General features: G+C 48.7%; 1 protein-coding gene across 2 annotated transcripts in view; it reads left to right on the plus strand.

The window, feature by feature from the left end:
- Window positions 1–26,131, plus strand: part of PHLPP1 (PH domain and leucine rich repeat protein phosphatase 1) — a 98,683-nt gene that overhangs the window by 40,218 nt on the left and 32,334 nt on the right. For both annotated transcript variants that reach the window (XM_066579159.1, XM_066579160.1), the window contains exons 2-8: window positions 6,285–6,481; window positions 8,504–8,629; window positions 16,657–16,823; window positions 22,005–22,151; window positions 22,331–22,561; window positions 25,115–25,317; window positions 25,777–25,837. In XM_066579159.1, coding sequence (XP_066435256.1) covers window positions 6,285–6,481; window positions 8,504–8,629; window positions 16,657–16,823; window positions 22,005–22,151; window positions 22,331–22,561; window positions 25,115–25,317; window positions 25,777–25,837 — 1,132 coding nt within the window. The remainder of the gene's footprint in view (window positions 1–6,284; window positions 6,482–8,503; window positions 8,630–16,656; window positions 16,824–22,004; window positions 22,152–22,330; window positions 22,562–25,114; window positions 25,318–25,776; window positions 25,838–26,131) is intronic.

Consider the following 26,131-nt stretch of genomic DNA (forward strand, 5'->3'; position numbering starts at 1 on the left):
TTCCCACACGCTGCTGATTGGCTGTGTGCAGCCAGGCCCTCAAAGGTCCTAGCAGCGTGGGAATTCACTTCATGCTTGGATGGCGGTTTAGGGTTAAGGGTTGTTTCAGTGTCAGGGATTACATTAGTAGCTGTTAATGCTTCCGTGTCAGTCAGCTTCATTAACATGGAAGTATTTACAGCTAATAATATAACCCCAACACTGAAATGACCCCTAACCTGCCATGCCAGGCACACTGTTACCCAGCGCTGTCCCTGTTCCCCTGCAGCCTCCCCGTCCCCCTTCCTCTCTCACGCATTCTCAGCGCTGTGCTGCAGCCGATTTCCCCCCCCCCCCCCCCCCCCCCGCTCCCCTGCAGCCTTCTGCACACCTTCCCTGTCCTGCTGTAAATTTACAGACCTTTGTCTTTAAGAGGTTAACCGTGAGTCTCCAGAATAAAGGACACTTACTGCATTACTAAAAATGTTACTTTTTTTTTTTTTTACTGCCACATATGATGACCTAAAAGGAACAATAATTTTAGGAAATTCTCTAAGTTTACATTGGTTTTCGCTTTGAAGGAAATAGAAAGTTTCTGGCTATAAACATTTTGACGTTCTGACTTTCAGCCACAGGCATGCTGGGTATGAAACTATTTAGCTTTTTTTTTTATAGCTTTCTGATTTATTTCTAAGTTACTTAAACAATGGCAAAATTTAGGGGGTTCTTCATAGATTGTAAACTGCAGTCAGAATGGAGATGTGAGCTGTCATGGGGACTGACAACCAGTGTTGTAAGGTCAGCAAGCCAAACCTCTGATTCCTCAACTTTCCGACTTGCGCGCGCACTTGGGGCGTAGCGACTTGCGCGCGCCCTGGGGGGGCGGGGTAGCGACTTGCGCGCGCCCTGGGGGGGGCGGGGGTAGCGACTTGCGCGCGCCCTGGGGGGGGCGGGGGTAGCGACTTGCGCGCGCCCTGGGGGGGCGGGGGTAGCGACTTGCGCGCGCCCTGGGGGGGCGGGGGGGGTAGCGACTTGCGCGCGCCCTGGGGGGGGGGCGGGGGTAGCGACTTGCGCGCGCCCTGGGGGGGGCGGGGTAGCGACTTGCGCGCGCCCTGGGGGGGCGGGGGTAGCGACTTGCGCGCGCCCTGGGGGGGGCGGGGGGTAGCGACTTGCGCGCGCCCTGGGGGGGGCGGGGGGGGTAGCGACTTGCGCGCGCCCTGGGGGGGCGGGGGTAGCGACTTGCGCGCGCCCTGGGGGGGGGCGGGGGGTAGCGACTTGCGCGCGCCTTGGGGGGGGCGGGGTAGCGACTTGCGCGCGCCCTGGGGGGGCGGGGGGTAGCGACTTGCGCGCGCCCTGGGGGGGGCGGGGTAGCGACTTGCGCGCGCCCTGGGGGGGGGGCGGGGGTAGCGACTTGCGCGCGCCCTGGGGGGGCGGGGGTAGCGACTTGCGCGCGCCCTGGGGGGGCGGGGGTAGCGACTTGCGCGCGCCCTGGGGGGGCGGGGGGTAGCGACTTGCGCGCGCCCTGGGGGGGCGGGGGGGTAGCGACTTGCGCGCGCCCTGGGGGGGCGGGGGTAGCGACTTGCGCGCGCCCTGGGGAGGGTAGCGACTTGCGCGCGCCCTGGGGGGGGGGGGTAGCGACTTGCGTGCGCGCCCTGGGGGGGGGTAGCGACTTGCGCGCGCGCGCCCTGGGGGGGGGGGGGGGGGGTAGCGACTTGCGCGCGCGCGCCCTGGGGGGGGGGGGGTAGCGACTTGCGCGCGCGCGCGCCCTGGGGGGGAGGGTAGCGACTTGCGCGCGCCCTGGGGGGGGGGGGGGTAGCGACTTGCGTGCGCGCCCTGGGGGGGGGGGGGTAGCGACTTGCGTGCGCGCCCTGGGGGGGGGGGTAGCGACTTGCGCGCGCGCGCCCTGGGGGGGGGGGGGGGGTAGCGACTTGCGCGCGCGCGCCCTGGGGGGGGGGGGTAGCGACTTGCGCGCGCGCGCGCCCTGGGGGGGAGGGTAGCGACTTGCGCGCGCGCGCGCGCCCTGGGGGGGAGGGTAGCGACTTGCGCGCGCGCGCGCGCCCTGGGGGGGAGGGTAGCGACTTGCGCGCGCGCGCGCGCCCTGGGGGGGAGGGTAGCGACTTGCGCGCGCGCGCGCGCGCGCCCTGGGGGGGAGGGTAGCGACTTGCGCGCGCGCGCGCGCCCTGGGGGGGAGGGTAGCGACTTGCGCGCGCGCGCGCCCTGGGGGGGAGGGTAGCGACTTGCGCGCGCGCGCGCGCCCTGGGGGGGAGGGTAGCGACTTGCGCGCGCGCGCGCGCCCTGGGGGGGAGGGTAGCGACTTGCGCGCGCGCGCGCCCTGGGGGGGAGGGTAGCGACTTGCGCGCGCGCGCGCCCTGGGGGGGAGGGTAGCGACTTGCGTGCGCGCCCTGGGGGGGGGGGGGGGTAGCGACTTGCGCGCAGTATATATACAACAAATTCTGCATTGAAGGCATAAGCCGCCCGTTGCCTCTCCGGCCTCTGACTGTCTCGCTGCCCATCTACAGGTCACTGGTGTTCAGTGACGCCTCGTTGTAGAACACGCTTCCCCATCAGATAGTGTTCTCGGCGGTGCCCGTTACAGCTGCACCCGCACCTCTTCTTCACTCTTACTGGATTCTTGCTTTGCATAACTCATGACTTCTGCCCAGACCACAAATTATCTTTCACTTATTATTGTGGTTTGGTTTAGGAGTGATACAAATACCGGTAGTTGTTCAAGCTATGTTGATGCAAGCGGTTAGGAGAGGATGGGGATTATATTATATACTGCATTCATTATAAAGTTACCTTAAAGGGGTTGTCCTGCTCTAAATACATAAGCCCAATGTACCTTATGCAGCACAGCCACCAACCTTCCCATGCTCTACCCTGATGAAGGTCCAACAGGCCGTCATGAGACCCCCTTTAGTGTATAAAGTAATGGGCATGGCTACTTGAAAAGGGTGGCATGGAAGCCAGCACTACATCTGATGGGTAATGACCCCGCTGGGTAGAGCTGGACTCGATGCCAGGTCCGCACCGCAGTAGCTGCATCGCTGAAGACTGGAAACACAAAAACAGGGCTAAAATGACTTGAGGGGCTTGCTAATGCCGCTGGAGTCTACTGGGGACAATTAACTTTTTTTTTTTTTTTTGTGGGACAGCTCCTTTAATATATATCAGATTACAGCTGCAGAAATAAAAAAAAATTATGGTCATCCACGTTGTCTTGCTCTCCGACCTGAGGCCTTCTTGTATAATAAAAAATAATTCTATATTTGTGTATGTATATATGTATTCGGCTCTTGGAGGTGGATCACTGAGCGCTGCAGTGCCTGAGATGCCCCGTAGGGGGGGAGGGGGGGGGACTGCAAACGATAAATCGGCTCAAGTTTCACTTCATAGTCTGTTCTTGAAAAACAAAGGTTGCTCGGGGCGACAGACTATTTCTTTTAGCTTTCGGTTCTGTGTGCTTCGCGGGAGGCCGGGGAGTACACAGAGCGGATCCCTGTCCTATGGGGTGATGTAGGTTCACAGGACTCATAGGACCTAATAGGTTCACCTGAAGACAAACCTTACTTTACCTTTTCTGCATACAGGGTTTATGTAGGTTGTGTGAAGCTCTATTGTCAACATCTGTGGACTTTGGGGCCTTTATGTAACGGTGACGCCTGATATTTCTATTTTCGCTACAGATGGCCGCACTATGGACTTTAGGAAATCTTAACCCTTTCCAATCCACTGTCTGACGTCTGAAGACATTATGATTTAAGGCTGTACAGCTCCATCGTTGGAAGACGTCCATCAGGGTTCTCTTACTGTATATTGCCAGCCTCTCTGCTGTCGGAACCTATCCAACATGTCACCTCATGCAGTACTGGCTTTAGCCAGCAGATAGCACCGTTGTATAATGGCAGAAAGAGTAAGCCCCCTAGGAAAACCAGGATACAAATTGGATTGGAAAGGGTTAAAGGCAAAGCTTCATCAGAAAATGACCTAGTGTGTAAATCAAGTTTTCATGTTTAAACTTTTTTTTAAAGACCTTTTTGGTGACTTTTTTCAGCCTTGGCCATTTTCACATCTGCTTTGGAACCTGTGGCAGATCCGGCTCAGAATACTAGAAGAAATAGCACCGCATGTAGCGTTTTTATTTCTGTTCAAAAGCCGCGCAGCTGAGTGGAAACTAAGCGCACCCCATTATAGTCAGTGGGGTCCGTTCAGCACTGTCCTGAGACAGAGCCGTTCTACAACAGGGATTCTCCTTTCCTGCTTCCCGAACAGAGCAGGAAAGCAGAACCCCAGTGTCCGGTGTGAACCCACCCCAATGTACTGTTACTCTGTACGTTACATGTAGTGTATTTTACCATCGGTCCCCGACACCAATGTATCTTCATCTGAGAATCTACTAAACGTACTTGCTAAAATGATTAGCTTTGTAGCTTCTTTCTGGTTCACATGTGCAGCTCATAAGTGTCAAAGCAACTACTAAAGAAATTCTCTTCTCTGTGCTTTAATTCAGTAGTGCTTGGAATACCAACCTGGGCTGCTGCAAGCCATATGGAGCTGTCAGCTTATCGGCAGGGGTCCTAAGGGGTGGGGCCCCACCAAATCACTATTGATGGCCTATACTGGGACTAGATACTCAGTAGTTCAAAGCTGCACAGCCCCTTTTAATAATTAACTTTAGACGGTCACGTTGGGTGGAGTTAGATGGCGTGTTGTCCTTCTATCCGTTGTTGTTATGGCCAGCAGTAGGTTGACTCTCTCTGATGTCTAGACTCTACCTTTTTGTTTTCCTCTTCTAACACGAGCAGTTTCTGAGTACTCGTTGGTTGCATTACTTGCTCAAGTTTGTTGCGCTTTAGTTGAACGAAGTGTAGGTAAATGGAGAACGTGCCTGAGATTACTGGTGCCAGAACATGGTGTAAATAATGGAGGGGAGAGGGTGAGGGGGCAGGGAGTGAATGGAGGGGAGAGGGTGAGGGGGCAGGGAGTGAATGGAGGGGAGAGGGTGAGGGGGCAGTGAGTGAATGGAGGGGAGAGGGTGAGGGGGCAGGGAGTGAATGGAGGGGAGAGGGTGAGGGGGCAGGGAGTGAATGGAGGGGAGAGGGTGAGGGGGCAGGGAGTGAATGGAGGGGAGAGGGTGAGGGGGCAGGGAGTGAATGGAGGGGAGAGGGTGAGGGGGCAGGGAGTGAATGGAGGGGAGAGGGTGAGGGGGCAGGGAGTGAATGGAGGGGAGAGGGTGAGGGGGCAGGGAGTGAATGGAGGGGAGAGGGTGAGGGGGCAGGGAGTGAATGGAGGGGAGAGGGTGAGGGGGCAGGGAGTGAATGGAGGGGAGAGGGTGAGGGGGGGCAGGGAGTGAATGGAGGGGAGAGGGTGAGGGGGGGCAGGGAGTGAATGGAGGGGAGAGGGTGAGGGGGGGCAGGGAGTGAATGGAGGGGAGAGGGTGAGGGGGGGCAGGGAGTGAATGGAGGGGAGAGGGTGAGGGGGGGCAGGGAGTGAATGGAGGGGAGAGGGTGAGGGGGGGCAGGGAGTGAATGGAGGGGAGAGGGTGAGGGGGGGCAGGGAGTGAATGGAGGGGAGAGGGTGAGGGGGGGCAGGGAGTGAATGGAGGGGAGAGGGTGAGGGGGGGCAGGGAGTGAATGGAGGGGAGAGGGTGAGGGGGGGCAGGGAGTGAATGGAGGGGAGAGGGTGAGGGGGGGCAGGGAGTGAATGGAGGGGAGAGGGTGAGGGGGGGCAGGGAGTGAATGGAGGGGAGAGGGTGAGGGGGCAGGGAGTGAATGGAGGGGAGGGGGTGAGGGGGCAGGGAGTGAATGGAGGGGAGAGGGTGAGGGGGCAGGGAGTGAATGGAGGGGAGGGTGTGAGGGGGCAGGGAGTGAATGGAGGGGAGGGGGTGAGGGGGCAGGGAGTGAATGGAGGGGAGGGGGCAGGGAGTGAATGGAGGGGAGGGGGCAGGGAGTGAATGGAGGGGAGGGGGGGAGGGGGCAGGGAGTGAATGGAGGGGAGGGGGTGAGGGGGCAGGGAGTGAATGGAGGGGAGGGGGCGAGGGGGCAGGGAGTGAATGGAGGGGAGGGGGTGAGGGGGTAGTGAGTGAACGGAGGGGGGCTGAAGAGTTTCTGGTAGGGATAGGTAAAGGTAGAGCGACTTGTAAGAAGTGCGGAAGGCCAGATGAACTCGAGAAAAAAAATAAAGACTGGATCAGTAATCTTTCTTAAATTGTATTTCTGAAAACCTGGTTTACAGATTTCTGTATCTTCTTGTGAAGACCACTAGTGAACGGGGAAGATCTGACTGTTTGGCGTTTGTTGCAGGAAAGCCTAATGGAGGCGGCCTGTCGGATAGGACTCAGCTCTCCGGGACATACAACGTGCGGAAAGGAAAGATGCAGCTCCCTGTGAACAGATGGACCAGGCGGCAAGTCATCCTTTGTGGGACCTGTCTGATTGTGTCATCGGTCAAGGAGAGCCAGACTGGGAAGATGCACGTCCTTCCTCTCATAGGAGGAAAGGTACTGTATTAAGACGCTGCCAAGAGTCCGCATCGTAAACTATTCTGGTGATAGACTGTGTCAATGTGAACTTGCGTCGCTGTGGTCGGACAGCGCCATCGTCGCCATCTTCCTCAATGCTGTACTGAAACATTGTTTCTCGTCCCTCGTGAGGTTCATAATCTGTTTTTGGCCAGGTTCACACGAACATGCGCCGCACACAATGACCTGTGTACTTGCCGCGTGCTGCCAATCCCCATACACTCTTTTCTCTTTTTTTTTTTTTTTTTTTTGCGAATAATATGCATGTGAAAAAAATCCCAGGTGTTAGTGACCCGGTACAAATCAGTAGGATGCTGGCATTGCGTATTGCACCAGGAAAAACTGCGCATGCGGCACACAATGACAATGCGGCCATTTGAGGCTGGTCTCACGGTGCATTCACGGGGGCATATGCGTATTTCAGTCTGTGAATATGCAGCATATTCATGTGTCGAAATACACTGACACTCGGCATCTTTTTACTCCCCAAAAAAACGTCAAAACCCCAGTGATTTTGTGCGTAAATACGCAGCGAATGCGCAGGTTTCCTGCATAATGTGTGTATTTACACACCTATTGATTTCAATTCGCTATTGCGATGTGTAATATGCACCAAGATCGGACATGCTGCGTTTGTTTTTAAAATTGCCATGGCAACCCGTTGGCCCTTTGCGATTTACATTGCGGGAGTCCGATGATGTCACATGGGGAGCATGCTTCCTCTATGAGCCCTTTACATACCACGATATACATAGATCGCAGCCTGTAAGGGGTTAACAGTGGGAGTCGCTGTCCTTATGCACCCCCGCTGCTCCAGTAGGAGGTTGGCTATTGGTGGTAACTGATCTCGTCTGATCTCGCGCTATCCACAGGGCACGTCCTGTTGCGTTAAGTACCCCGCAGTCAAGACATACCCTTATGCCCTGTGGCGTTAAGGGGTTAAAGAACCCCTATAAGGGCCCGTTTGCTCACACATGACAGAACCGGTGTGAATTTTCTAGTGTGGAAAATCTGTAGCAAAATGGTGTCCAAATCCGCAACATTGGAGTGGACTGTGCAGCGGATCCGAAGTAGACTTCAACCGAAAGAGCGGAAACTGCTGCAGATCGAAGTCAAAGCCCACATTACAATCCACGCCAAATGGTTGAGTAATTTGTTGTAAATCTGCACTCAAATGCACAAAAACACGTTTAGTGTGAATGGAACCTAAAAGTGCATAGCGGAGTGCTATCCGATGGCTATATGGATGGAACTCGCACAAGAAAATAACGGATTGATTGAAAAATCGCCCCATTTCCTATTTTTAGGCAGTCTTTAACCAAAAAAAAAAATTCTAATTGCACTTGTATGCCATAAGTATTATGTAAACTATTAGAGCCTTGTGTGGTGCAGGACTGCAGTCCTAAGCTCTCGCTCACGACCTGAAGGTTGCAAGCTCAATCTCCACTTGGTTCGGCTAGCCAGCTCAAGATTGACTCGGCCTTCCATCCTTCCAAGGTTGGTAAAATGAGTAGGTGGGGTGTAATAAATGACTTGAAAGCGCTGCGGAATATGTTGGCGCTGTACAAATAGGATTTATTAGAAGCACTTGCAATTTTCAAGTGCGTGGAAAAAAAAAAATCTGGAGTACATGGATACAATGCAAGTTTTAAGCAAAAATGAACGCACTCTAGGGCCGTCCCTTATCTGAGGGAACCGCTTTGACCTGAACATTTATTAAGACTTCTATAGCCAATGTGACAAGTGTTCTTCATTGGGTCGTAGCGGGAAGTCCCGATAACTGTTTGCCCCCCATGAGCGATACTTTGGACAACTACTAGAAGTACTTAGAGTTAATAGTTCTGTTCTCTAGTACAGTTTTGCATTGTACATTTAGAAGAAATTGGTAAGAGGTAAGTGTATATTCTTTCACATCTGACCCCTCAGTGTGCGCCGGGGCGGAGGATAATGGGATTCTCATGCTTGTTCGTCTTTGTCGCTTACATCTCTATTGTTTCCTAGGTTGAAGAAGTTAAAAAACATCAGCACTGTTTGGCATTCAGTTCATCTGGACCCCAAAGTCAGACGTACTATGTATGCTTTGATACGTTCACGGACTACCTGAGGTGGCTGCGACAAGGGTCCAAGGTAAGACTTCTAGGGGGATCGCTTCTGAAAAAAAAAATGTTGTATTTTTTTTCCCATTTGAGTTGCATTTACTGTAAATCCATGTTTCTTAATGCCGTGTTGGATAATGTATGCGGCTTTACTGTGTTTCTCTAACATCTCATCTGCATATATCACGTTAATGGCACGCCAGAATCGCGGCCTGAGAACTGCCTACGTTTTACCGTGAATCACTGCTGTGTTTGCTGTGCCGTTTGCAGCCAATCGTCCTCTAAAGGTGAAACGCAGGATTTCAGTGTAAAAGCCATGTGGAAGCACTACTCTAGTGTTACTGGGTCAATTCCCCTCTATTCACATGAACTACATCTGTGCTGTATGAGAAGAGTGCGAGGATCCATAGGGACATGAAGTGCACCCTGAGGTTCATGTCCCACGCTGTGAGGCTAGAGGCTTTGTATTATGCTTTCATTATACCTATTTTAGCGCGCTTTTATTATTTGACTTGCTTTCGGTGTTAAAATGAGTGTATTTAGAATTAACCATCTTGATCGCATAGTTGAGCATTGGAGCCCTACATAAGGCGCAGTACAGAAAGTGTAAGGCCGTATTCCTACATAAGGCGCAGTACAGAAAGTGTAAGGCCGTATTCCTACATAAGGCGCAGTACAGAAAGTGTAAGGCCGTATTCCTACATAAGGCGCAGTATAGAAAGTGTAAGGCCGTATTCCTACATAAGGCGCAGTATAGAAAGTGTAAGGCCGTATTCCTACATAAGGCGCAGTATAGAAAGTGTAAGGCCGTATTTACACGGCGATTCCCTCAAGCGCGTTGCATCTAATTGTGATATGGACAGAACTCGCACGAGAACGTATTATCTGTTTGAGCATAGTATTGGTCAGTATGTTTCGGAACGATTTTGTGTTCCTTCGTGTAGATACGGCCTCAAGGAGAAGGCTGGTGAACTCCCCCCCCCCCCCCCCCCCCCCAGTCCGGCGGGTTACCCCTACTTTGTGCAGGGTGATTATCACTATAATGCACCTGAAAACTGCAGATCACTGGGATAAAGACTACGTGTAAATGGTCCATAATGATGTGTCGTCGCATCGTCTTTTCTCTGCATCGAGACACTTGAAGTGACTCCGGTTCAAAGTTTAAATTCATTATACGTGTGTACCTGGTGCCCTCCTTTTTAGTGGTTTGTTCCAGACTCCGCCCCTCTGCATGTAAAATAGCTGCTAGATTCTTAGACCAAAAGTAGACGTCTGTAGTCTAAGACACGCCTCCTGCTTTCGTGGCAAGGGACCTGCAGGGGAGTACCGTGCTGGTCCATACCAGAACAGGGGAGCATATTTCAGACCATCGAAATACATGGTGCTTGGAGCAATATGAGAACCTGGCAACAGTTTTATATTCAAGTAGACTGGGAAGTGGAGAAATTGTGGCATAACCTTGAAATAGAGGGCACCAGATATGTCGCCTGTACGTTCTGCATGTGTGGTGACACTTCTGGTTTGTGGTTGGTTTTTATCTTTTTCTATGTAATTTGGCTTATTTCCATTGTGGGTTGTACAGGAAGGAGCAGTTCTAGTGCCGTGTTACATCTTCACATAAGTCCTTATAGGAGTGCGGTAGCATCGGTCTGGCTTGTCCCTATTATAAGAACAGCAGTCTGTATATTACAATATGCCACGTGTGCAGCCCCTGCCAAGCTGCCGTCCCTGCGTGCCCCGGGAAACCTGCCTTGAGCAAGTAGACGGGGCTCTGCTCCAACACCATATAATGGCGCAAAAACCCCGCACCCATCCCTGGTGACACTGTTCCCTTTTAACCCTTTCCCTGGTGACACTGTTCCCTTTTAACCCTTTTAGGCCTCATGTCCACGGGGAAAATCAGGCCCGCTACGGATTCTACATGGAGAATCCGTAGCTGGTCCCTCCTGCCCCGCGGACATGAGCGCTGAAAATAGGAATAAATGAGAATAAACTCACCTCCCGCCCGCTCCGTTTCTTCTCTTCACCGCAGCGTCATCTACTCTGCGTCGCGGCCGGATCTTCTTTCTTCGGCTCGGCGGATGCGCATGATGACGTCGGTGACGTGCTCCACGCATGCGCCGTCCCGAAGAAAAAAGATCCGGCCGCGACGGAGAGAAGATGGCGCCGCGCGAAGAGAAGAAACGGAGCGTGTGAGTAAATCCCGATTTTTGTCTCCCGCGGATCCGGACGGCTTCCATAGGCTTCAATAGAAGCCTGCAGGAGCCGTCCCCGCGGGAGACCCGCATGAAAATGGAGCATGGTCCGGATTTTTTCATGCTCCATTTTTTTTTAAATCCCTTTTATTGACCATCCGCGGGTATTTATCTACCCCGCGGGTGGTCAATGCATCCCTATGGGGTGCGGATCCGCGGGCAGGAGAAGAGTTAAAATCCGCTGCGGATTTTAATTCTTATTTTGCCCGTGGACATGAGCCTTTAAGGATGCGGACCTTTTTTTTTTTTTCTTCCCATTTTCTGTTTTTTACTCTCCATAACTTTTGTGGCCGCTAATTGCGGCTGTTGCCGTCAGGTATTGGCTGTGAGAAACGTCTGGCACCTGCATTGTATGGAGCAGGATTAGCCCCTGATCCCCCTCCATACAAACCCTGGGCCTGAATGATGTAACTTTATCCCGGAGCATTAAGGGGTTAATATTTTTAGTAGCTTTGCAGCGGAAGACAAGCGCCTCTTATATTACTTCAGTGCAATGTCTTGAAGATGCCTCCAGTAGTGAAGGAGTATGTGCGTCTCCAGCAGCCCGGCATGAGTAATACGTATGCTGCCTCTCGGACTGAAGTGTTGTGTCAGCGCTCCGCTAATGCTTCTCCCGCTGCGTTGTACACTCGTCTCTACAGCCTCTGTTGGCCATTGGATTATTTATAGCGGCACGTATGGAGAATGCGGCGCCTGCATTAGTAGCGCGGGACTCCCTCGCCGCTGCTAGGAGCGCAGGATCTTGGCGAGGAGGTTTTCTCGCTGCTCAGAAGGGCCCTCGATCTTGCGGTATAATTAAGATGGTATGGAGGAGATCTCAATTGCACTAATTTGCCAGCCTCTTCAGCGCTGCAGGGAACCTGCGTCTCTGCCCCATCGACGGAGCATGTGTGTCACGCTGCCATATTATCATTTAAAAATGCAATTCCAATTATGCTAATGAAGTCTGAATAATGGAAGACTCCGGCGTAAAGTAGTGATTACCAGAGTGCCGCACATCGCCAGTTGTGCTCCATTATCAGATTAAAGCAGCCAGGGGTTATCAGCTAATCCAATAAATACCGGCAATTTCCTTCTCCTCGCTGTCTGATGTTGGCAGATGTTGTATTTCTAGGCGCAGTATGAATGGGCATTCTACAGGCCAGGTCACAGCATTGGCAGCATTGCTCCAGCCATTCAGGGGTGGTTTTTTTTGTTTTTTTTTATTTCTACAATACCAATTCCATTTATTGATATTTTTATATATTTAGTAAACATTTGATTAATATTGGTTTCCTAAGAAAAAACACACATGGAAAGAAGGATAAGACAGTCTGACAATCAAATGTCCATCCCGTTCAGCCCCCCCCCCCTATCCCTCCCCCCTCAGTGTTTATCCAGAGGAAGGTGAAAAACCCTAATGAATATAGAAGCTAATTTTCCTCACTTAGGGTTAAAAATTCCTTCTTGACTTCAATCTGGCAATCAGAATAATTCTTGGATCACCAAGGAAATGATAATATAATGTTTCGCTCAAGAAAGGCATCCAGGCCCCTCTTAAACTCTCAATGAGTTCATCATCACCACATCCTCAGGCAGAGCGTTCCACAGTCTCACGGCTCTTACAGTAAAGAATTCCCTTCTATGTCAGTGCAGAAACCTTCTTTTCTCTAGATGTAGAGGGTGCCCCTTGTTACAGGCACAGTTCTGGGTATGAATAGATGATGGGAGAGATCTCTGCATTGTCCCCAGATATGCTGGGTTTACACGGGACGAATGTCGGGCAGACCATGTAAACCCAGTAATACAGAGAGAGTTATTAGAGCGCCCCCTTGTTACAGTCCTGGGTATAATAGATGACGGCAGAGATCTCTGTATTGTCCCCTGGTAGATTTATACATAGTTATTAGAGCGCCCCCTTGTTACAGTCCTGGGTATAATAGATGACGGCAGAGATCTCTGTATTGTCCCCTGGTAGATTTATACATAGTTATTAGGTCGCCCCTTTAGCTGTCTTTTTCTTTTTTTTTTCTTACCTAAATCTCAGTGTTGATCACCTCTCTGGGTATTGTAGTCCGCCCCTTTCATTTATTATTTTGGTTGTCACCTTTGTACCCGCTCAAGCTCTGATATTTCCTTCTTGACTCCCGGAGCCCAAAACTGGCCACAATATTCCATGTGTGGTCTGACCAGTGACTTGTAGAAGAACAACAATGTTCTCATCATAGACCTCTTTTGATGCAGCCCATGAATTTCATAAGCAAACGTGGGATAGGTTACACAACTAAATGCAAGGCTTGATGGGTGCAGAATAGGCAACAGTAGAGAAGGACACACACGGTGGGTTAGTAAATGTAAAAAAAAAAACTCTTCTTGACCAATTCTGTAGTGAAAAATTGTGCCCTTATAAATCTTATACCCCTTCGGCACAGTATTTCCGTTAAGCTGCTTCGTTGGCAACGGTGCTGAACCCTAGTGTGGTGGTTCCTTCCTCTTTAGGCCTCATGTCCACCACCGTAGCGGTAAAACACTCCCGGACCGCCCACCGCGGTTTACCGGCATTTGGTAGTATGATTTGTCTGTATCAATTTGGCCAGAAGAGCAAGGAAAATATTGTAGAAGCCCAAAGAGCTTATAAGACGTTCTTCAAGGATGAATGCCCATGGAAGACTCAGACCGCTCAGCCTATTGTGTAGGAAGGGTCCATGTTTTGTAATAACCACAAATAAACCATAAAAGGGTCTAGTGTTTCTCCTCGTGTGCCGTCACGTGGCTCCGCTATGGAGGCACGAGGGCAGAGAATGTAGTTTACCTTTACTCCGTTACTAATTGCTTGTTTTATAACAACTGGATTGATTAGTTTCTGACCAAGGTCCACTTTTTATCGACTAGGTGTTCCCTTATCAAACCCTGGAGAGTATTGTATTCAGATTTCTGAAGATGGAAATGTTTCAATATTTAAAAACACACACCGTTCTAAAGAGGCGTTACTGAGCATCCTGGGTAATGGGCGAACACTTCCCTGTAGTAGTTGCAGCCGCTCCGGAGGATCACTATAGTCGCTCCCAACTTTGGCTTATGTATTGTAAGCGCATCACGTAGTTAGGCCACGCCAGCCGCACTAAATCACTCCAAATGGACTGTCAAACACATTGTCCGTGTCTTACAATGGATTCCCTTAGCCTCCTAAAGTGGTTGTATAGTCCTTAATAACCTTTTTAAAGGCATGTCTAGTAAATAGTTCAGAGTTCTCAGTTTTATTGGCCAAATCATGAGCCGCGTTCAGTACAACTTGATTCATTTACACATTTGCTTTGCAGATGTTTCAGATTTCTTACACCCATTGTAAAAAAAAATATCCATCTAGAAACAGGAATCCGATGAAACTTTATATCAACGCTACAAATCACACAGAAGTGAATACTAGACCGGAGCAAAGAGTTTATTGTGGAGAACGGACCCCTTGTAGGGAGGCTCTAGTACCCTGTTGTACCGCCTCTAGCTTGGATACAAGATGTGATACGGGTGGGCATGGAGGCTCTAGTACCCTGTTGTACCACCTCTAGCTTGGATGGATACAAGATGTGATATGGTGGCATGGAGGCTCTAGTACCCTGTTGTATCAGCTCTAGCTTGGATGGATACAAGATGTGATATGGTGGCATGGAGGCTCTAGTACCCTGTTGTATCAGCTCTAGCTTGGATACAAGATGTGATACGGGCGGGCATGGAGGCTCTAGTACCCTGTTGTACCACCTCTAGCTTGGATACAAGATGTGATACAGGCGGGCATGGAGGCTCTAGTACCCTGTTGTATCACCTCTAGCTTGGATACAAGATGCGATACAGGCGGGCATGGAGGCTCCAGTACCCTGTTGTACTACCTCTAGCTTGGATGGAAAACAAGATGTGATATGGTGGCATGGAGGCTCTAGTACCCTGTTGTACCACCTCTAGCTTGGATACAAGATGTGATACGGGTGGGCATGGAGGTTCTAGTACCCTGTTGTACTGCCCCCAGCTTGGATACAAGATGTAATATGGGGGCATGGAGTCTCTGGTACCCTGTTGTATCACCTCTAGCCTGTATACAAGATGTGATACAGGTGGGCATGGAGGCTCTAGTACCCTGTTGTACCGTCTCTAGCTTGGATACAAGATGTGATACGGGCGGGCATGGAGGCTCTAGTACCCTATTGATCCACCTCCTAGCTTGGATACAAGATGTGATACTGGCGACCATGGAGGCTCTAGTACTATGCAGTACCACCTCTAGCTTGGATACAAGATGTGATATGGGCATGAAGGCTCTAAGTACCCTGTTGATCCACCTCTTAGCTTGGATACAAGATGTGATACGGGTGGGCATGGAGGCTCTAGTACCCTGATCTACCACCACTAGCTTGGATACATGATGTGATGCTGACTGTCATGGAGGCATGCAGGTTCCTTATGGTATCCTGCGGCATATCGCTTCATATTTGCTGTAACTGGGCCTCTAGGTCGTTCAAGCTCGTAGGCTGTCTAAGTTGGCGTCCCAGATGGTCCCATACATGTTCTATTAGTGATAAACCTGGTGATCAAACAGGCTATGGAAGTGTGACAATGTTGTGGGGACATTCCTGTGACCCCCTTGTGTGTGCGGCCGAGCATTATCCTGCTGGAAATGAGGAAAAAGGAACAATACTTCTGCAGCGCCACCTACTGGATTGCTGCATTCCTTTAAATAATCTTTATTTGTATAGCGCCAACATATTCCGCAGCGCTTACATAGACAGGGGGGATACAGAAAGACAAAAGAACAAATATTACAGAACCGCGGTTACATAGTAATCAGCTGATGGAGACAGTAGGGGTGCGGGTCCGGCTCCAACGAGATTACATACTACAAGTAATGGGGGGATACAGAAGGTAAAGGGGCTGGAGATGTGCACGGTATGGCGGGGTGGGGAGTGAGCGATGTTATACACATAGACAATGGTCAGACATTTAGCCGTGTGACGGCAAATCAATGTGACTTTCTAACAACTCTTAGCAATGATTGGGAATAGGAAACCAAGCCAGATAACCATACACCAACAGCTGTTTCAGGGTGTTTGACCCTCATCGGTGTGCAGCGGGCTTCTGGCTTAGCTCGTGAGAGGTCTGTGATGTGGGTGAGGAGGGGTCTCATATCTCTTTAAGGAGAGCACCCAAAAAGTGTCCGGAAACGCCTAGGGGGTGAGTGGGTTGGGAGATTTTATAGTCTGTCCCCAAGGAGAGCACCCAGAAGGAGTGTGGGAACACCTGAAAGGTGAGTAAGTAGATTTATAAGGCCATGCTAGCTCCTCTGGGTAATTTATGCAAATAAGAGTTACGGAGCAGAATATACGTTTTTCTTCTATATACTGTGCATGGAAACCGGCATAATGGTTAGTGTACACCTGCTAGCTCAGAGAGAACTGAAAATTAGATATATAGCCTGTAGTGGGGAAATGGGGATAAATACAGCATGCATGTTGTGTAATGGTCAGAAATTGTATGTCGCGTACACATCAGCTTATTCTGAAAGATGCAAGTACATATTAAAGAAAACTATTGAATGATTAATGACCAATATTGAGCGCCTGAAGCATCGGACAATAGATAATCAGTAAATTAGGTGTATTGTTATCAATGCTCTCAGAGGATGACAAGTATTCTGTATCTACTTTCTTCAGCATGCCATAGATGCAGATGTTGCTCAGAGATGGACCAGTTAAATGCTTATGTGGAACCAAGCCACTGTTGGCCAGCAGATCTGAGGCCGGCCAGTGTTAACAGCCTTGTTGTGTTCCTTCCACAGATTGCCTCTCAGCGGATCAGCTCGGTAGACCTGTCCTGTTGTAACCTGGAGCAGCTCCCCGAGAACCTCTTCTACAGCCAGGATCTGACACATCTCAACCTGAAGCAGAACGCCCTCAGGATTAATCCCGACCCCGCCATTGAAGGAACGCTCGATGACCTTCACAGGTGAGACTGGACGACATGCTACCTTAACCCATCCCTCCAGTTACATTGGGCAGTTGAACTTTTTGGAAATCGCTGCACGTTTTCTATCCACATAACCCCTAAGCTCTTCTGGTAGCTTTATGTAGTAATGAAACAAATGATCCTTCACGGTTGACCAAAATTGATTGTGTATATAACAATGTTGTTGGTTGTGATTGGTAAATTTCAGAAAATATAATTTTAATAAGCCGGTGTCCTGTTATGTTTATAAAGTTGGTGACATTAGTGCGATGATTGCTGTGATGGAAATACCCATCGGATTCTGCTGCGCTACAGTGTACTCTGGTTTGTGGCAATCTGCAGATAGTTGGATGTGTTCTTTAACAAATATACATAGGAAATTAGTTCTGCTCATAGCTGACCGCCTCTGCTGGCCGAGCATTTACAAATCCTAACAGGGAAAACCTCTGTGGCAACCCACCAGCAAGGATTAGTGAGCAGGTAGGTCCCGGACAGATGGCTGACTGTAGAATGGCTTAGATATAGCTAAAGAACAACGCAGTATCGCTTCCATCCACTCTGTACCTATTCATTACCCCGATTTGAATCATTAATTGAAGCCACTAACGCCACCCGTTTGATGTGTCATGTCAGACTTCATAACCTAATCACCAGATTTAAGTGACCACTTCTTCTTTTTTTCTTTTTCTTCAAGCATTATCTTTTTCTTGATTTAACATCTAGGTCGCATTTAATACCTGCCTCAGGATAAACCTTAAAAGTGGGGGAACCGTTTACAATGGATGACTATAACGTGTGCACCAAAGCTTACACAATCCACTATATGAGCATTCGGATTCAAAGTATAAAACTGCAGCGTGCCAGACGATTCCTGATCACATATTAGTAGTTGTGGGTGACCGGAGAACTTCTTGCCTTTCCAGTTTTCTTCTTTATACTGTGTATCTCTCTCAATTTTTAGAAAAAGTTTAGAATTGGGCAGACCCTGACTGTTGTGGGCCTGAATTATCCTACGTTGTCAAAAGTATTGAGACCCCCCCCCCCCCCCCAATCCTGTGCTCTCAGGTGAAGGGGATATGCAAATACGATGTGTGAGAATCGCATATTAGGGAGAGTATTATACAGGCATATCCTAGTATAGAAACCATCAGAATGCCACCAGGCGTGGAGTTGACAGACGTCCAACAGGGTATGGTGGTGGGATGTCATCTGAGCAACCAATCAGTATGGGACATCACAGCACTTTTTTGGACCTTCCAAAGTCTGTTGTTGGCAATGTTCTTGTGCAGTCGAGTTTGTGGAGACCTTGTAAACTGACAGAACATGGATAACAAAGTCTTGTATGAGCTGTGAAGGCATCACACACATCATCTCCCGTAACAATCACTCATGCGAAGGGTTACCGTGGAAGGGCGGCTACCCACTAGCCCAACATCACAGCAGTGAATGCACAGAGGTGTCGGCAATGGCGCTTGGAGCATTGTTCTTAGACTGTAACTACGTGTAAGCAAGTGTTGACAGATGAGTCGCAGAATACTCTTTTGATCGGATGGCCGCACTTGGGTGTGACGGTTCCTATGCGACTGCATCGTCTCAACAGTGAAGCTTGGCGGAGGTTTTGTTATGGTGTGGGGAGGTTTCTGCTAGGAAGGAATAGGGCCATTGATCATTAAGAAATCCACAGTTAACGCCAATGGGTACAGACACATTCTGGAAAACATGGCATCACCTACCCTGTGGCTCCGTATCTCTACCAACACAAGCACTATGTCATACGGCACGCAGTGTTGAAGCTTGGTTTGAGGGGCAGAATGTCTGCAGACTTCAATTGCGCCCAAAGTCCAGATATCGATCCCATTGCGCATCCTTGGGACGAACTAAAATGCTGTATCTGTGCACACCCAACAGGCCCATCATCCATATCACTAGCTGAAACTCCCTTCGAGGACTGGAATCAAGTCTTGCCACATATCTGTCAAACGTTGGTAAAAAGCATGCCTAGGAGGGTTACTGCAGTCATCGAGGCTCTAGGCAGCCCAACACTGTATTGAAGAATATGCATAACATCAAATTTCATTACCTATGTGTGCCCCAATACTCTTGTCCACCTATGGTGTTTAACTGAACTTATATACACCTACTTGGTTACACCTAGTAGTAAGGCTGGTGTCACATTGTGGTGGTGAGACCAGCGCAGGGCTCCATCTTAAATATAATGGTGCCGTCCAGGTCTGTCTCCGTGCAGTTTTCTGCATGGAAGATAGAAACCAGGATGTAATTGACGCTGAACCCCTAAAAACGTAATGGTTCTTGACCTTCGTCTAATCGAGCATCTGTGGAAGTGCTGGTAAAGTCTGACCCAGAGGCCCATTCTGAGATCTTACAGGGTTTAAAGGATCTGCTGCTAGGGTCTTGGTGCCGGATACCACAGGACTCCTTCAGAGGTCTTGTAGAGTCCATGCCTCCGCAGATCGGCTATCTTGGCAGCACGAGAGGTGCCCACACAATATTAGTCAGGCTGTTTTAATCCATGCGGTATACGGATTTACCCAACAGCCGTTGGCTCCGAAACGGAAAGACTTAAGAACCAATTAAAAAGTTTAGTTGCTAAACTTAAATGTTGTAAGACGGACTGTGTGCTGCATCCTGCATTTCTCTGTGTTCTGATTCCTCCTTTTCTGCTTAGAGACTTAGTTTATAGCTTTGTCACACTTGATTATAATACTGACCCCTCATATATAAGTATATCCTATAATACTGACCCCTCTTATATAAGTATATCCTATAATACTGACCCCTCTTATATAAGTATATCCTATAATACTGACCTTACTGTAACCGTAGGGCAAATGGCACATCTTCAGTGGTTCCCTGGCAGCAGCAATATCAACTGTATCTGCGTCCTCAGCAGTTCGAAGTTACTCTGGTGTTCGAAACATAATAAAACGGCGCCTGCTCACCTCTTGAGTGACCCCTGCTGCTACGGTCCACGTGACCACTGCGGCCAATGGCTGGTCTCAGTGTTAACCCTTTCCAATCCACTGTCTGATGTCTAAAGACAGCTCCGATGTCGGAAGACGTCCGGCAGGGTATTCTTACTGTAGATTACTGGCCGCTCTGTTGTTGGGGGCCTCTCCAGCATATCCCATACAGCAGTACTGGCTCTAGCCAGCAGATGGTGCCATTGTATATTGGCAGAAGGAGAAAGCCCCCTAGGAAACCCTGAATCCAAAATTAGATTGCAAAGGATTAGGGCCAGTGATTGGCCACAGCAGTCATATGCCTAGATGTGAATGGAGACCGCGGTGACGCCAAGCAGGACAGGAGTGCCACCTGCAGGATTAGTTGAGTAGAACTTTTTTTTTTTTTTTTGTTTTGTTAAAACTTTAGCGGTGGGGTGACTGTGCCGAGGGGGCTTGGTTACGGTGGGGCCCTTGAACTTGGCCCACTAGGCTATTAAAAAGGCCTTGAGCTCATGTACAAGAATAATCCTATCCAGAGGCTCCCATCACCATATAATCCCATCCAGAAGTCTCTTGCACCACCCCACACTATTACCGTCATATCCAGAGGTTTTCCCTCACACCAATGTAGTCGTCCTTATAGACTCCCCTTCCTCGCCATTTACATTAGCCATGCACCTGGCCCTCATCGAGCCGGTCGCCTCCTATCTCTTGCGGGAGCCTCCTTATCTACACACATACGATGACTTATTCGGAAAGTGCAGGTACACTCGTTCACGTAATGGGTCTTGGACCGTTTCTTCATCGATGGCCCCGTCTATTAAGCCATTTGCAGTTTACGTTCCGACTTCTTTAACTAGGGTAAATCACAAGCAGTTTGAAATAAACTTGTTCTTTGAAAGACCGCTTCCTTCCATCCATCTGAGAGCGACAAAGAATCCTTTCATGAAATGTCAGCTCTCCATTCATTGTACTCATGTGGCTTCCAGACACCGCCTTCCTCCTCAGCCCCGTTCTCTTTACTGTTCCTTCTTGTTGTTAGGCAACGGCGAATGAGCCGGCTACACACGCACGTAAAAGAGGCTCTTATCCGCCGGCTTTTCATTTGCTTCCTCTTGGATTGTCTCGATGTTTTGATAATCGTTGAAGTAAAGCCCATTTGCTTCAACTGTGTTCAGAAGTCTGAAGTTTCTGCTTCTGAGCCCTGAAAAGTGTCTAGCTGACCGATCTGTACTGGCGACTTTACCTAAAACTAAGGCTTTTGCAGCCCTGTCAAGAGGTTGTCGTCTGGGCCAGAGGAACACAACGACTTTGTGTGTGACACATTGCATGGCCAAAGATCGCAGTGACACGTTGCCTTTATCGTAAGTGACTGTGGTCGCAGTAAAGCCTCAAGTCCACGAGCGTATCGAATCCCGCACATGTGAGCCCGCAGCGGAATCAGACCCTGCCCGTCTTCTGCAGGTCTTCACAATTCTTCACTGCGGATGTGTGTGGGAGCGCAGTCGCACATTTGCAGCACACATGTGCCGCCACACATTCGCAGTGGAGTGTTTTTTTGTTTTTTTAAACTCCTGCTTTCCCGCTATAATTAGCGCCGATCAGTACTTTCACTGCAATTGACACAGCGGATGATCAGCTTTATAGGGCGAATGATCGTTAATATGTTCAATCGTCTTAAACTTTTATTGTCAGTTGGCTGCACATCTCCTTTTTATTTGGCACAAAATACCAGAAGCAGCGCTACACGCAGCGCCTTTTCCTCTGCCTAAAAGCTGGGCAGCTGAGTGTAAAGCGAACCGACTCCATTATAGTCAATTGGGTCTGTTCTGCGCTGTTCGCTTCCATCCCAAGTCGGAGACGTTTGGCCACGAAGATTCCTCTTCCTGATCCGCCAAACAGTACGAACGTGGAACCCCGCGTGCTGGTGTGAAACCACCCTTAACTCCCTGTTGGACTACGGGCTTCTTGTTGTTGTGATGCTATAGAGTGACTGAGGTATTTGTGTCACATGTTCAATATCATTGGTTTTCTCTTTTACGTTGACTTTCTATGAAGAAGACCTTAATGGAGTATAGACGACTTCCCGGATACGACTGCTTGAGTCGGTGTCTGGAGGCGCTAAGGGTTTTGTGACATCTACTGTAATTTATGTATCTTTAAAAGTGGCCCTTATGTTTGTGAAAGCGCTGAATGACTTTTTTCTGTATGTCAACAGGTTTTCAAAGTTAAAGAGCCTCAATCTATCCAACAACAATTTAGGGGAGTTTCCTCTAGCGGTGTGCAGCATTCCCACTCTGATGGAACTTAACCTTTCCTGCAATGGTCTTCGCGTCCTACCTCCAGCCGTAGGAGAGATGAAGAAGTAGGTATTAGTAAAGGGATATAATATGTGTGCATAGTTATAATATGGCCAATAAAATATCTAGTTGCACCTTTTATTTCCTTCTGGAATTGGCCAGTCCATATAGTCTTTCTAGGCCTCAACTAGTCTATACAGTTAATTTGGATGGCCGGTCCATTCTAATGTATTTTATTTTTAAGCCTGCAAACCTTTCTTCTGGATGGTAACTACCTCCAAACGCTACCTACTGATCTGAAAAGCTTGAGCCAACTCTGCTACTTGGGCCTGTCCTTCAACGAGCTCACAGAAATCCCCGAGGTGTTGGAGAAAATGCCCGCCGTGGACAAACTCTGCATGCCGGGAAATTCTCTGCAAGTGTTGAATTTGAAGTCTCTAAGGAGAATGCCTCAAGTCAAACATGTGGATCTGAGGTAGGGAGGTCTATGAACTTGCTTCAAAGAGGCTTGACATTATTGTTCGATGTTGGAATGTGTTATTGGTTGTAGCGTTTTGCATCTGTTCGTTCCATTTGGGGTGCCGTTCAAAATAACCCCACTAAAGTTGGGTTCACAAAAGGGTTTGTATACGCTGTGGCTTTCCATTCTTGGGTTCCTTCCGAATTACTAAAAACCATATTCGATGCAACCCATAAACGGAACCATTGACTTGCATTAGTCAAACTGAGACCAATAAGGTGTCGGTTTCAGATGGTTTCTGTTTTTTGGACTGCTTAATAGCGTTGTCCACTGTTAAGCTTGTATTTGGGCCCATTTCTGTTTTTCTACCCTGTCGAGGTCTATTAGGAATAATGCAACACCTAAGCTTCCGGGCCCCAATGGAAGATCAGTAATAGGGCTCCCTAGGCTCGGCTGTAACCGCATCTTCTGCATCCCCTATAGTTATACTACTGCGGAAGAAATGCAAAATACTTGAAAGTCATCAAAAAAAGTCTTTAAATTGCAGAACGTGAATAGAAAATGTCCTAGTCACTCACTGCTAACTTTTGGATACTGTAATTTAAAACCACATGTAATGGATGCTCCGGCGATTCCCCGCACATCTCTGTACTCCTTTTTGGGTCAACAACATCCTACAACTTGGAGGACCTGTAGTTAGTGGCTGTAGATGATTTTGTCAGGCCTGCACAGACCAGAGAGGCTCTAATCTTCCTCACTCTTGGATTACGGTTTCCATCAGCCGTCGCGCTCGCAGTGTTGCATGGTGTATGTGACTCGGGGGAAATTAAATTGTCTGCTATTCTCAGACACACTGGAATGTTTTCTCTGCTTATAGCTGTGCATAATGTGAAATGCTATCAGCAGCGCACAAAATGTGAACTCATTAGTTCAGCGCTTCGTTTTTGGTTTCTGCTTTTAGTGTGTACGTTGGTTAAGATTTGTTCCTGCAACCCCAAGCAGCGCCATTTTCCAAAGTTATGCTATAGACGGTCTTACAGATAAGTTCTAGTCTCCGTTTGCTTCTTGTTGTAGAAGTGCAAACATTTGCATTTCTCTCACCATTGGCATCAGGCTGTATGTGTTGGATGACTCTGCCAACCTCTTGCTAATCTCTGGCTTTCAATCGGATACCAGATTGCGGATATAAAATCTTGGAAGTCAGTTGGGGTAAATACTAGGACGTATACATCTCCGTTTCCAAGAGTGCCTTTCATTCGTATGACAGCCATAATATATAATAGCCAAGTGAATGGAGAGCCTGGAAAGAAGCTCCTTGCTAACTCATCATTTTGAAATGAAGTGGATTTTTCAGTGCATATTAATGGGGTATTCTGGGACTTAACAGGTAGTCAATGGTTATCAGTGGATTGGCAGGGGTCTGCCACTCAGGATCCCCACCGATCAGGTGTTGGACAGGCTGGCTGTCAATGCAAGAGATGGCTCTGATACCGCTAATGAGCTCTGACGTCCGTTTATAACATAACTGATCACGCAAACTCCAGCGATACCCCATGGACCGCATTGACTTACAAGAGGGGGCTTTTAGGGTTACCCTTATGGTGTCCATGCAATTGTCTACAAGAATAGTGCTGGTTCCTGTGCTCTCTTGGCCACATATCTTACGGACTGCCATCAAAGGCTGGAGGTACATCCTCTGACTCAAATAGAAGCATTCCTGCAAAACTTTTATTTGAATAGCGATTTAGAGTTCTTTAGAGGAGCTGCTGATCGTTGGAATGAGCGAGTGACTTCATCGCTAGCTTGTTTATACAATCGTAAAGTCTTTCACATTCACGGTACAAGTGAATGAGGGACTGAATGAGCATTGTTTAAACTGAACGATAAGTGACTGAGCCAACAATTTTTATGCCTGCAGAAAATGAATGAAAAACTAACACTTATCGCCTGTTGGCTCGCACTAGGACCGAACGATTTTCATTCACTTTCACTCTTTTGAACGATTTTTTTGAATATTGTTCCGTGTAAAAGCACCATAAGCTTTGTTTAACCTAGAAAATTCCCTTAGTACGTAGTTTTAGCCTTACACGGACTGTCTTTAGTAGCCAGAGGTACAGTACTTGTCATTGGACAATGAGGTTTTCCTACATATTGGACACTCCTTGTGCCAAACTGGTCAACTCGTCCATCTCGGTTCTCATAGTGATTGCAAGTATGAGAACCCAATGGCACCTAGGAGCAGGGGCGTAACTATAGGGGATGTGGTTGCACCAGGACCCAATAGCCTTAGGGGGCCCATAAGGCCTCTCTTCTCCACATAGTGAGCCCAGTACTATTAATAAAGCGTTTAAGGTGGGGGCCCTGTTAAAAAAAATTGCATTGGGGCCCAGGAGCTTCAAGTTACACCTCTGCCTAGGAATCCAAGGGTGAGACGCTCTACTAGCTGTAAGGGGATCTGTGAACCATCCTGTTATCCGCCTAACTACCTACTATGAAAACATACAGTTTAAGTTCTGCGGTATTTCCTTTTAACTTGAATTTTACTTCTTTCCTCCTTTTTGTGGCCAGGTTGAATGAAATCAAAAGCTTTTTGGTAGATGAAGATGATTTTCTGCTTCATGTGACTCAGCTGGATCTTCGAGATAACAAGATGACAGAACTTGATGTGACTTCTCTAAGCAACCTAGAAGTCCTGCACTGTGAGAGAAACCACTTGACCTCCCTTAAAATAAGTGGTTATTACCTGAAGGCTCTATACACATCATCTAATGGTAAGTGTTAATACCGCCGAATTGCCACCACCTGAGCTGTTCTGACCAGACTGTTAGGCGCTGTTGGGACTAGTGGATGTGTGAGGGCACACACACTTCCATGGTTGCCCGGTCGCCAGATTTATCACCAATAGAACACTGAAGTGAACCTTCCTCTGGATCAACATTTTGGGGGGTAATAGGTTGAACCGGATGGACATGTTTGTCTTGGTTTTTTTTGGCCTTACATACTATATAGAGATGGAGCCGTTCAGCCGCGGGGATTACCCTGAACGGAACAGGAAAGAGGAACCCCGAGCGCAGATGTGAAACCACCCTTACTGTCATCTATAGACTGGCTTTAAAAAAAAGACATGTTTTGGAAATGAGTCATTTTACCTTTTTAAGATCCCCTCAGTATGCTGAGTGTGTTTTATATAAGACTGCTGTTCTCACAATATTTATTTTTGGCTTTTCTAGCACTTGCCCATCTAGATGTATATCCAGACCCTAGTAACCTGGCATTCATGGATATTTCCAGGTAAGACGGCCTGAAATGATTATGGCTCATTGTTGTAAGTTTATAAATACTTGTTACATACACTATCGTCAATGCAACAAACTCTGCATAAATCAGTAGAACAAGCAAATCTAAGAAAACTGATATCTTATTAGAAAACAAAATGCCTTTCTCCACTGCTTTGTTTCCTACTCTTACCCTACCTTCCATACTGCTAATTTACTCCAAAACACTGATTACATCTGTCTGGGGATGAGTCTGCTCACTGAGGGTTCAGGTTACATGCTGCCCTTAGAAGCCTACAGAGAGAGAGTG

This window comes from Eleutherodactylus coqui, chromosome 9, assembly GCF_035609145.1.
Source record: "Eleutherodactylus coqui strain aEleCoq1 chromosome 9, aEleCoq1.hap1, whole genome shotgun sequence".
Classification (NCBI taxonomy): domain Eukaryota; kingdom Metazoa; phylum Chordata; class Amphibia; order Anura; family Eleutherodactylidae; genus Eleutherodactylus; species Eleutherodactylus coqui.